Source organism: Geotrypetes seraphini, chromosome 19, assembly GCF_902459505.1.
Source record: "Geotrypetes seraphini chromosome 19, aGeoSer1.1, whole genome shotgun sequence".
NCBI lineage: Eukaryota > Metazoa > Chordata > Amphibia > Gymnophiona > Dermophiidae > Geotrypetes > Geotrypetes seraphini.
In genome coordinates, this window is record NC_047102.1 from 25,541,473 (window position 1) to 25,553,831 (window position 12,359).

Sequence of the window (12,359 nt, forward strand, 5' to 3'; positions counted from 1 at the left end):
CACACCCTCCAACCAAAATCATCAAAAGAAAAAAAACTGTTCGACAACCTCCTAACGCTCGACCCCCAACTCTACAATCTATTGACCTCGACCACAAACTACAAAACCTTCAAAAAAGAAATAAAAACCCTTCTATTCAAAAAACACATAAAACCAAACTAACACAATCAGAACTGTCCCAAGCATCACCTGCAACTACTCCATATGTACTTTTGATGTCATGACAATTCAGACATAATTTATGTTATGTTTGGATTAATGGTTACATATATGAGGTTCAATAAAAGAAAATTTTCAGTGCCTGTTTCTATTATGACCATTTATTTTTCATGGTTATTACAAAAAATATTTTTTTACATGGGGGGGGTGTCAAAAAATGATGGGCCCCGGGTGCCACATACCCTAGGTACGCCACTGCTCACCAGTAACTGAGGCTTTTTCTTTTGTGAGCATTAACATTCTGGCATCCAGTTGATTAATAGTAGAGGTTTTTTTTAATTTAAACTGTGTATCTCTATTATACTGAATAAATACAAATGCCATCTTCTTGTGCTCTAACTTTTCATTAACATTTAACCACAGGCAGTATTATCAGTGTCTATATGAGCATGTAAACTGTTGCTTTACAATTACACTTCTCGCTCCTTATTCGCTGTGATAGGGGATTAAAAACCGCAAATACTGAAAAACCGCAAATAATTTTTTTATATGTTGTTTGCTGTTTTCTATTAAAACCCATCGTGAATATGGTGAAACTGCAAATAACATGGTGGGAGACCTGGCCAGTTCCTGAAGGAGAGGCAAAACACAGCGAAGAAAGTGCTTGGAATCAGCGATTTCTCTATGCAAGCTGATGTAATTTGGGGGGAGGAGGCAGCAAGCTAAAAACCGTAAATAATCAAAACCGTGAATGCTGAAACAGCAAATACAGAGGGAGAAGTGTACTACTTAATTAACTGTTATCTTTCTTATTTATGTTTGTTTGTTTATTTAAGATTTGATATACCGCTCCTAAGCGGTTTACAAAGTATCAAACTAAAATGAAATTAGGTACTTGAGAAAAACAACCCTATCTGTCTCGAAGGCTCACAATCTAGCTAAAGTGCCTGATAAACTAAAAATATGTAATAACAACATATAATACATTTCCAAGATCAAAAATCAAAGCAATAGAAAATTAAAAATAAAATAAAACAAATTGAAGAGATAGAAAAGTCTCTGAAGCGGCCTGATAGCAAACGGTCATATTATAGTGCAGGTCTTAAGACAACTTCACAGATCCGTCACTGGCAGAGCTCGAGAGCATCAAAGAAATGAACATTTCTAAAACAGATCCACTAAAACTGTTAAATGAAATAAATAAACTCAAATCAACACGAATCAGTACAAATTAAGGCAGATGGCGGCCCCCATTCCATTATTCAATTCGGGAGAGCCATTTGAATAAAAATGTGCTTTTTGATGTCTCTTAAAATTTTGAAACGATTCTTCCTTAACTCTACTGGTAAATTGTTCCACAGTATTGGAACCAAGTAGAAAAATGCACCATTTCTGGTTGAGGCAAGGTGAGCCTTTGAGATATGGGGAACAGCTACTCTACTGCCATTTCAAGATCTCAACGAGCGACTAGGTGTGTAAAATAACACTATGGTAGATTGGAGAGATACAATGGTTGTAACTCAAATAAATATAATGGAGTTACATGATCACAGATGTGTGCGTGACCTAACAGCTGGATTGCCGCATTTTGTACTGTTTGTAAATGTTTCAGTGGCCCAACTGTTATTCCCGCATATACCAAGTTGCCATAATCCAACTTAGATAGAACGTAGATAGATACATTAAGGCCCAAATTCTGTAAATGACACACTGCAGTTAGGTGGCAGTAGGTGCTCTACCGCCATCTAACGGACCAATCGGGGGCCTTTTTTTTTTTTTAAAATTGAAAGCGCTGATCTAAGGCACCAGTCTCGTGCCTACGGAGACACATAGGGACATCTACAAATGCATAAGGTCAATGGGGGCGTAGTTTGCGCCAGAATTGGCCTTGGGTGTATGTAGGCATTTCTATACGTCTCCTGGCACCTTAAATATAGGTCTTTAAAATTCTGGCCTACATTTAAGGTGCCTGTTTTTTTAAAAAAAACAGCTGCTATTCTATGAATGGCGCCTAGGTGTGATTGACATGTGATCAGCAACTGTTTTTGTAGGCAGTCGCCAATATTGGTGCCATTTATAGGATCCAGCCCCGAGTGTCAAAGTGAAGTGTGCTTCCTTGCATATCGTCGTCGTGAACTTTGTTGAGAGCCAGCAAGTTGCATCTTTTCTTACAGCAGTGTCCCGCAAACTTTCTCGAGCCGCGGCACACTAAAGGTAGTGGCCATGGCTCGAGGCACCTGAAAGTGCGTGGATATCGCCCTGATGACATCACGCGCATGCATGACATCATCGTGCTGATATCCGTGTGTGTATGAAGGCCCTCCAGGCGGGCCCTGAGACGCCTATGTGTGTGTGTGTGGGGGGGGGGGGGCCAGAAGGGAAGAGGGCCAGAGAGAAGGATAGATGCTGGTGCCCACTGATTGCCTAGTCAGCTGGCACCGGTGCCTCTCCTCCTGGGGGCAGACAGCTTTGCTCGGGGGGGGGGAAGACAGAAGGGGGCCACGGAGAGACAGTCAGGGATGGCACAACAGAAAACTATAGGCAGGCAGGGGGCCAAAGAGAGAGACAGAAAGACAGACAGACAGCAGCCAAGGAGAGAGAAGCAAAGAAAAAAAACATACAGACAGCCAGTGTCCAGGGAGAGACTGAGAAAGAAAAAACTCTAAACAGACGAACAGCGGCCAAGGAGAGAGAAAGAAAGAATGACAGACAGAAAGAAAGATGAACAGACAGGAGGCCAGGGATAGACACAGACAGAAAGAATGACAGGCAGACAGCATCCAAGGAGAGAGAGACAAAGAAAAAACCCCAGACAGACATTTACTCTATCACCCGTTAATGTATACCGAGGCACACTAATGTGCCTTGTCACACAGTTTGGGATACATTGTCCTACAGTAACTTTTACACATTCAGAATGTAGCAGTCCTGGTAGATAAACTTGTTCACTAGTTTATTAACCCCCCATTTACAAAACCGTAGGGCAGTTTTTGTGCAGGCTGCGGCAGTAACAGCTCCAACACTTATAGAATTCCTGAGAGTTGGACCTGTTACCGCCATGGCCAGACTAAAAACCACGCTATGGTTTTGTAAAAAGGGGTGGGGTGGTAAAATAGCATTTTTGATCCCCTGAGAGAAAAGGTATCATCGGGGTATGTAACTTATTTATACCACAAGACATAGGGATATTATCTGCATAATCCAGCAAAATTTCAGCCTCAGGTATGGACTAATTATGTCTTTAAAAAATGAGAAATGTTTATTAATAAAACAAAAATAATTAATGACAGAAATCACATCCACCACTTTAGGCACCTGCAATTTTCAGGCTGTAAAATATGAAAAAAAAAAACAAAATTGCATAGTCCCATTCTAAAGAGCCTGCACAAAACCTTTATCTCTGTTATTTATCACAATGGTCCCTCTAAGCTAGGGTTACCATGTTTTTCTCCAAGACACATGACCCCACCCCATTCCACTTCCAGCCCCACCCCCACAAAGCCTCCTCTCTTCTTCCAGACGAGCTCCAGCCGTGTCTGGAGGGCCTGGAGCATGCGCGGATGTGTGTGACGTCATCCGCACATGCTCAGAGGCCCTCCAGATGTGGCCGGAGCTCGTCATGGCTTTCCAAAACCCGGACAAATGCCGGGTTTTGGAAAGTCCATCCGGGAGCCTGGACAGTCCTCTAAAAAGAGGACATGTTTGAGTTTTCCCAGACATCTGGTTAACCCTATTTTAACTGAGCAGGAGTCCTCCGACTATAGTCCTGCCAGTGGATGGTGCTGTTTCACTGTCACATTTTCAATACTGAGGAACAGGCAAGCTCTGGAGGACTCCAGGGAACCTGCCTATCTCTAGCCATTGAAAACACAATATTGAAGCACCCCCGCACACATACACACACACATTAGCAGCAATGCAGTTGGAGGACTCCCACTCAGCTTAGAGCAGGGATCTCAAAGTCCCTCCATGAGGGCCGCCATCCAGTCGGGTTTTCAGGATTTCCCAAATGAATATGCATTGAAAGCAGTGCACGCACATAGATCTCATGCATATTCATTGGGGAAATCCTGAAAACCCGACTGGATTGCGGCCCTTGAGGAGGGACTTTGAGATCCCTGATGTAAATAGATCTCATGCATATTCCTTGGGGAAATCCTGAAAACCCGACTGGATTCCGGCCCTTGAGGACCGGAGTTGCCCACCCCTGTCCTATTAACACTTAAATGGCTAAGTGCTAACTTTGCTCCCGGACACGAACAAAGTAGCCCAGTTTCAACTGAGGTGCTAACTGGTATTTTCTGTGGCACTATCCAATTAAATAGCCTATTGCAGGGGTAGGCAGTTCCAGTCCTCGAAAGCCGGAGCCAGGTCAGGTTTTCAGGATATCCTCCATGAATATGCACGAGATGGATTTGCATGCACTCGTCCTTGAGATGCAAATCTATCTCATGCATATTTATTGTGGCTATCCTGAAAATCTGACCTGGCTCTGGCTCTTGAGGACCGGAGTTGCCTATCGGATATGCCCAGTTAGCCCCGGACAAGTGATACACACGAGCCAGTAGCAATTTCTGGCCCTTTAAATAGCTTTAAATATCAACTCCTAAAGTAGTGATCGTTCTTGAACATCGACATTGAGATTGTTCGGCTTATAATAGCACTAAAATGATTCTTACAAAGTGTACAAGCAAAACAATTCTTTAACAATTAGAACAAAGTAAAAAAAACAAACAACTATTTAAAATAATTATTTTATTGGTGACATATAATTCATTCTTTGATGTGTTAATTACTTTTTCTAAGGATGAAATGCACCATATTTTTTGTCTTCGTTCCAGTATAATTTCTTTTCTTAGTTGCTTGAGTATATTTTGTTTCCTTTTTTTGTTGTTGTCGTTCTGCTAAGACCACTGGCAAGAACAGTCTGTGGGCTCTTGAATGGAGTAGTTAACCCACGTCGCATTACCACTGCAGTAAAGTTGCACTGTACGCCTCTGTAGTCCCAGTTCTCTGCAGCATTTGCAAAACCTGGCATAGGTGTTGATGTTGTAATTATAAATACTAGCAGAAGGGCATTTTCCATCACAGGAAACAATGTTTATCTGAAGAGCGCAAAAAAATAAAGGAAAGGAATTAACCCTTCTTAATTGATTATAGAATAATGGATTGCATCTAAATATAGAAGTAGATTTCATTATCAAATGGCAAGGAAATTATGATATTTGATGGAAGAAATATAAAATGCTATTCTTTCTGATTCAGAGACCCCCATTTATTAAATCATATTAAAATTTTGCCATTTACACACACTAGCTATAAAATTTAAGCCCCAAGTAGTTGCAAAACCTCCGCAGTAACCGTTGAAGTTTAGCTTTGACCCTTACCCCCTCTTTTACTAAGGTGCGCTATGTTTTTTTAGCGCGCGCTAAACACTAATGCATGCATGTTATCCAGTGGATGCTTTAGCGGTTAGCGCAATTGTTGATTTAGTGCGCGCTAAAACGCATAGCACCTTAGTAAAAGAGGGCCTTAAAGGAAGAGAGTGGTGGTCACATAGAGGGGAAGTGACTAAGCTGTGGGAATTGAGTGCCGCAAGCCGGTGACTCCTATCGTAAATGAATATTTATTTATTTATTTATCAAGGGGGGATCTTTGGCTAAGGCACGCTAGCTGATTTAGGGCACGCTAAATCGGCTATCACGCCTTAGTAAAAGAGATTCACCCAGAGTGGTTTACGTGGACAATTCATTGAACCGTAATCAGGTACTCGTCAAGTATTTTCCCTATCTGTCCGAGCAGGCTCCCAATCTAACTATGGTAACTGGGGCAATGGAGGGTTAAGTGACTTGTCCAGAGTCACAAGGAACAGGCTGGGATCAAACTCACAATCTCAGGGTGCTGAGGCAGCAGCTCTAGCCACCAGGCTACCTCCTCAACTCCTGTAATGTAGCTTGGGATCAAACTCACAATCTCAGAGTGCTGAGGCAGCAGCTCTAGCCACCAGGCGTCCTCCTCAACTCCTGTAATGTAGCTTGGGATCAAACTCACAATCTCAGGGTGCTGAGGCAGCAGCTCTAACCACCAGGCGTCCTCCTCAACTCCTGTAATGTAGCTTGGGATCAAACTCACAATCTCAGGGTGCTGAGGCAGCAGCTCTAGCCACCAGGCGTCCTCCTCAACTCCTGTAATGTAGCTTGGGATCAAACTCACAATCTCAGGGTGTTGAGGCAGCAGCTCTAACCACCAGGCGTCCTCCTCAACTCCTGTAATGTAGCTTGGGATCAAACTCACAATCTCAGGGTGCTGAGGCAGCAGCTCTAGCCACCAGGCTACCTCCTCAACTCCTGTAATGTAGCTTGGGATCAAACTCACAATCTCAGGGTGCTGAGGCAGCAGCTCTAGCCACCAGGCGTCCTCCTCAACTCCTGTAATGTAGCTTGGGATCAAACTCACAATCTCAGGGTGCTGAGGCAGCAGCTCTAACCACCAGGCGTCCTCCTCAACTCCTGTAATGTAGCTTGGGATCAAACTCACAATCTCAGGGTGCTGAGGCAGCAGCTCTAGCCACCAGGCGTCCTCCTCAACTCCTGTAATGTAGCTTGGGATCAAACTCACAATCTCAGGGTGCTGAGGCAGCAGCTCTAACCACCAGGCGTCCTCCTCAACTCCTGTAATGTAGCTTGGGATCAAACTCACAATCTCAGGGTGCTGAGGCAGCAGCTCTAGCCACCAGGCTACCTCCTCAACTCCTGTAATGTAGCTTGGGATCAAACTCACAATCTCAGGGTGCTGAGGCAGCAGCTCTAGCCACCAGGCGTCCTCCTCAACTCCTGTAATGTAGCTTGGGATCAAACTCACAATCTCAGGGTGCTGAGGCAGCAGCTCTAACCACCAGGCGTCCTCCTCAACTCCTGTAATGTAGCTTGGGATCAAACTCACAATCTCAGGGTGCTGAGGCAGCAGCTCTAACCACCAGGCGTCCTCCTCAACTCCTGTAATGTAGCTTGGGATCAAACTCACAATCTCAGGGTGCTGAGGCAGCAGCTCTAGCCACCAGGCGTCCTCCTCAACTCCTGTAATGTAGCTTGGGATCAAACTCACAATCTCAGGGTGCTGAGGCAGCAGCTCTAACCACCAGGCGTCCTCCTCAACTCCTGTAATGTAGCTTGGGATCAAACTCACAATCTCAGGGTGCTGAGGCAGCAGCTCTAGCCACCAGGCGTCCTCCTCAACTCCTGTAATGTAGCTTGGGATCAAACTCACAATCTCAGGGTGCTGAGGCAGCAGCTCTAACCACCAGGCGCCCTCCTCAACTCCTGTAATGTAGCTTGGGATCAAACTCACAATCTCAGGGTGCTGAGGCAGCAGCTCTAGCCACCAGGCTACCTCCTCAACTCCTGTAATGTAGCTTGGGATCAAACTCACAATCTCAGGGTGCTGAGGCAGCAGCTCTAGCCACCAGGCGTCCCTCCTCAACTCCTGTAATGTAGCTTGGGATCAAACTCACAATCTCAGGGTTCTGAGGCAGCAGCTCTAACCACCAGGCGTCCTCCTCAACTCCTGTAATGTAGCTTGGGATCAAACTCACAATCTCAGGGTGCTGAGGCAGCAGCTCTAACCACCAGGCGTCCTCCTCAACTCCTGTAATGTAGCTTGGGATCAAACTCACAATCTCAGGGTGCTGAGGCAGCAGCTCTAGCCACCAGGCGTCCTCCTCAACTCCTGTAATGTAGCTTGGGATCAAACTCACAATCTCAGGGTGCTGAGGCAGCAGCTCTAACCACCAGGCTACCTCCTCAACTCCTGTAATGTAACTTGGGATCAAACTCACAATCTCAGGGTGCTGAGGCAGCAGCTCTAGCCACCAGGCTACCTCCTCAACTCCTGTAATGTAGCTTGGGATCAAACTCACAATCTCAGGGTGCTGAGGCAGCAGCTCTAGCCACCAGGCTACCTCCTCAGCTCCTGTAATGTAGCTTGGGATCAAACTCACAATCTCAGGGTGCTGAGGCAGCAGCTCTAGCCACCAGGCTTCCTCCTCAACTCCTGTAATGTAGCTTGGGATCAAACTCACAATCTCAGGGTGCTGAGGCAGCAGCTCTAGCCACCAGGCTACCTCCTCAACTCCTGTAATGTAGCTTGGGATCAAACTCACAATCTCAGGGTGCTGAGGCAGCAGCTCTAGCCACCAGGCTACCTCCTCAACTCCTGTAATGTAGCTTGGGATCAAACTCACAATCTCAGGGTGCTGAGGCAGCAGCTCTAACCACCAGCCTTCCTCCTCAACTCCTGTAATGTAGCTTGGGATCAAACTCACAATCTCAGGGTGCTGAGGCAGCAGCTCTAACCACCAGGCTACCTCCTCAACTCCTGTAATGTAGCTTGGGATCAAACTCACAATCTCAGGGTGCTGAGGCAGCAGCTCTAGCCACCAGGCTTCCTCCTCAACTCCTGTAATGTAGCTTGGGATCAAACTCACAATCTCAGGGTGCTGAGGCAGCAGCTCTAGCCACCAGGCTACCTCCTCAACTCCTGTAATGTAGCTTGGGATCAAACTCACAATCTCAGGGTGCTGAGGCAGCAGCTCTAGCCACCAGGCTACCTCCTCAACTCCTGTAATGTAGCTTGGGATCAAACTCACAATCTCAGGGTGCTGAGGCAGCAGCTCTAGCCACCAGGCTACCTCCTCAACTCCTGTAATGTAGCTTGGGATCAAACTCACAATCTCAGGGTGCTGAGGCAGCAGCTCTAGCCACCAGGCTACCTCCTCAACTCCTGTAATGTAGCTTGGGATCAAACTCACAATCTCAGGGTGCTGAGGCAGCAGCTCTAGCCACCAGGCTACCTCCTCAACTCCTGTAATGTAGCTTGGGATCAAACTCACAATCTCAGGGTGCTGAGGCAGCAGCTCTAGCCACCAGGCTACCTCCTCAACTCCTGTAATGTAGCTTGGGATCAAACTCACAATCTCAGGGTGCTGAGGCAGCAGCTCTAGCCACCAGGCTTCCTCCTCAACTCCTGTAATGTAGCTTGGGATCAAACTCACAATCTCAGGGTGCTGAGGCAGCAGCTCTAACCACCAGGCTACCTCCTCAACTCCTGTAATGTAGCTTGCAATCAAACTCAGTCCTACTGCTGAGGTTAGCCTTCTATATGCAGCTGGGGCAATTGAACCCAGCACCGGAGGGGGCAGGAACGAGTGGGGATTACTCCTGCCTCAAACCCCGCAGTATCTCATGGGATCTCGTGGGAACGGGGACAAATCAGGGATTAAGAGGGGAGGGGGTGCTAAGGGAGGGTGGGGATGCTTTGGGAATAGTAGGGTGAGTCTTCAGAGTGGAAGGATGTCATTGAGGTGTTCTTCGTGGTGAGGGAGCTGGTTTTAAGACAGGTTTGGACAAGTTCCTGGAGGAAAAGTCCATAGTCTATTATTGAGAAAGCCTCTGCTTGCCCTGGATCGGTAGCATGGAATAGTGCTACTCCGTGGGTTTTGGCCAGGTACTAATGACCTGGATTGGCCACCATGAGAACGGGCTACTGGGCTTGATGGACCATTGGTCTGACCCAGTAAGGCTGTCCTTTTGTACTTGGGAGGGAGGGTCTTCAGGACCTAAGGGAACAGTTTGGGGGTTGGGGGGTCTTTGTGTTGAGGTGGTTATTCAGGGCCGAGGGAGAAGATCCTGGTCCATTTAAGAGGCGGCCTGGGAACATTGAGCCATGGTTTTGTAGTCCAATGCTCTCAAGGTGGAACAGTAATGCTGTTTGTGAGTTTGATCAAAGATTAGGCCAGTGTTAGTCAATTCGGCCTATATCTCTTTACTAGATATATCAATAATAAACAAAGAAGCCACCAAACTACCTGCACTAATACTTTCTCATTTATTTAATAAAACCTTTCCATAAATATTTCTAAATACTTCACGCCCGTGACTTTTGAAGATCTTTGTGAATGAATGGATTTTCTTCCATGAGTGTGGCATCTAATGAACTGCTATCAGCTAATGTTGATATTATATGGGAAGGGTGATTAATAAGTGGTGTTGAAACTGTTATTTATAACAAAGTATTTAGAAATATTTATTAAAAGGTTTTATCAAATAAATGGGAAAGTATTGGCTTCTTTGTTTATTATTGATATAATTAATTGAAGCCAGGATTTAGGAACGTGTGGTCCTGTGCATTTTGGATTGTGTAATCATTTACTAGATATACAAGATATCTATATAGTACTGAGTTCACGCTCCTAGTCATTTGTTACTCACTGGGGTGTTGCTTCTGCAGTCATTCTTTCGAATAGTCATCCTAACAGTCACCTTTTTACAGAATTTTCCATCTTCCTTACCTGCATGTATTAGAATAACAATCAGATATGAGCTTGCGAATTTCAAACTTTCAATGAAAAAAAATTTTTATTTTTTATTTTTTAAACCTATGGGATGCTGTATAGATTTTAAAAAAGGAAAATGGTTAAGTTATTCAGATTATTCTCAAAACTAGTGCTATACTATCAATATTATCTTAAAATGGGAGTAGATTGCATGGACGCATTACGGGTTTGAGTGGCAAGTTAAATTAGAATGTACAGTATTCCAAAGAAAATTTTAGCGCACGTTAAATTGCCGTGCACGCTAGACGCTAACGCCAGCATTGAGCTGGCGTTAGTTCTAGCCGTGTAGTGCGGATTTAGCGCACGCTAAAATGGTGCGTACGCTAAAAACGCTAAGGCAGCTTAGCACAAGGAGCCCTGAGATGCATAGTCATCAACGCTGTCTACCATTAAGATGTGCTATTTTGCCACCAAATCATGCTTTTTTAGCACAGGTCCAACTTTATGCAATAAGACCTAGTTACTCATAACTGGGGATAACACTAAAGTCTTAATGGAAGTCCACATTGATAACTTCCCCGTCAATTAAAGAAAAAAATAAATTACATTACATTACATTAATGACTTCTATTCCGCCCGTACCTTGCAGTTCTGGGCAGATTACAAAAGAAACTAGCTGGACATTTCCAGGAAAATTACAATTTAGGGTTTTGGATTACAAAAAGATGACTGGACAGTTCCAGGAAATTTACAGTTTGGGGAGCTGTTTACATGGTTGAGATTTTGAGGAGAAAGAATTACGGAGAGGGAGAGACTTTGATGGGCAATTTGTAAGGAAGGAGGAGAACCGGGGGTAGAGTTAAGACATCTGGATAAATTTTTTGAATAGCAGGGTTTTAATTTCTTTTCGAAATGATTTGAAGTCGCTCGTTGTTAATAGCAAGTTGGAGATGATGTGGTCAAGTTTCGCTGGTTGTCAAACATCTTCTTGCGCTGAGTGCCTTTGAGTGGGGGGTAGGTAAATGGGGTCTGGGTTCTTCTTTGTCTAGTAGTGAGGTTTTGATTTAGGCGGTTGTTTAGGTAAGTGGGAGCAGTGCTTTGAATTATAGACAGTATAATTTGAATTGAATTCGTGCTTGTATTGGTAACCAGTGTGAGTCTAGGTAGGCAGTGGTGTTGTGGTCAAATTTACTTAGCGAGTAGATCAATCTGAGAGCCGTGTTTTGTACTGTCTGCAGTTGTTTTATCAAGTTTGCAGGGCATGGTAGATAGAGGATGTTGCAATAGTCCACTAGACCTAGGACTAGGGATTGGACTATGAGCCTATATTGTTCTTTGTCGAAGAATTTTCTAAATCACTACTCTATGTAATAAAGGTATAGAACAATCGAGTCATTGTGACATCACTGATGTGGCTGGCTCTTAAGCATTGGTGGAATGAGGCATTATGACATCACGATATCGGCTCTGATTAGCAGAGACTGGCTGAAACTCATCACACTAAGGGGGGGATGTTATCAACGTAGGCTACTGTAAATGCATGTTATTTTAACACTAACGTCTGCTATTTTAGCACAGGTCCCATTTTTGCAAAGAGTTATTAACAACTGGAGATTATCAGTTATTAATAACTGGGGATGACAGTAAAATAGCACATCTTAACCTTTTCCTATCGTGTGTCCCGGATGACGGGACATTCCAAAAATGTCGTTGCCATCGTGGATAAACAGTCTGTATGGACTAATAAAGAGCCAGGAATACAAAAGATTTGAATTGACAGACTGATGACTTATTTACAATTGCCGTAAATGATAACGGTGAATAATACAAAACTTTGCTAAACTAATTACGATTGGAACCAGTGTAATGT

The 12,359-nt window shown here is 44.5% G+C and overlaps 1 protein-coding gene across 1 annotated transcript in view; it reads right to left on the bottom strand.

Annotated features, from left to right (window-relative positions):
* Positions 1-5,054: 5,054 nt before the first annotated feature.
* OTOG (otogelin) overlaps positions 5,055-12,359 on the bottom strand; it is a 275,602-nt gene continuing 268,297 nt past the window's right edge. The window contains exons 56-57 of the mRNA XM_033928785.1: positions 10,425-10,504; positions 5,055-5,264 (exon numbers count right to left, since the gene is read on the bottom strand). Coding sequence (XP_033784676.1) covers positions 5,064-5,264; positions 10,425-10,504 — 281 coding nt within the window. The 3' untranslated portion in view covers positions 5,055-5,063. The remainder of the gene's footprint in view (positions 5,265-10,424; positions 10,505-12,359) is intronic.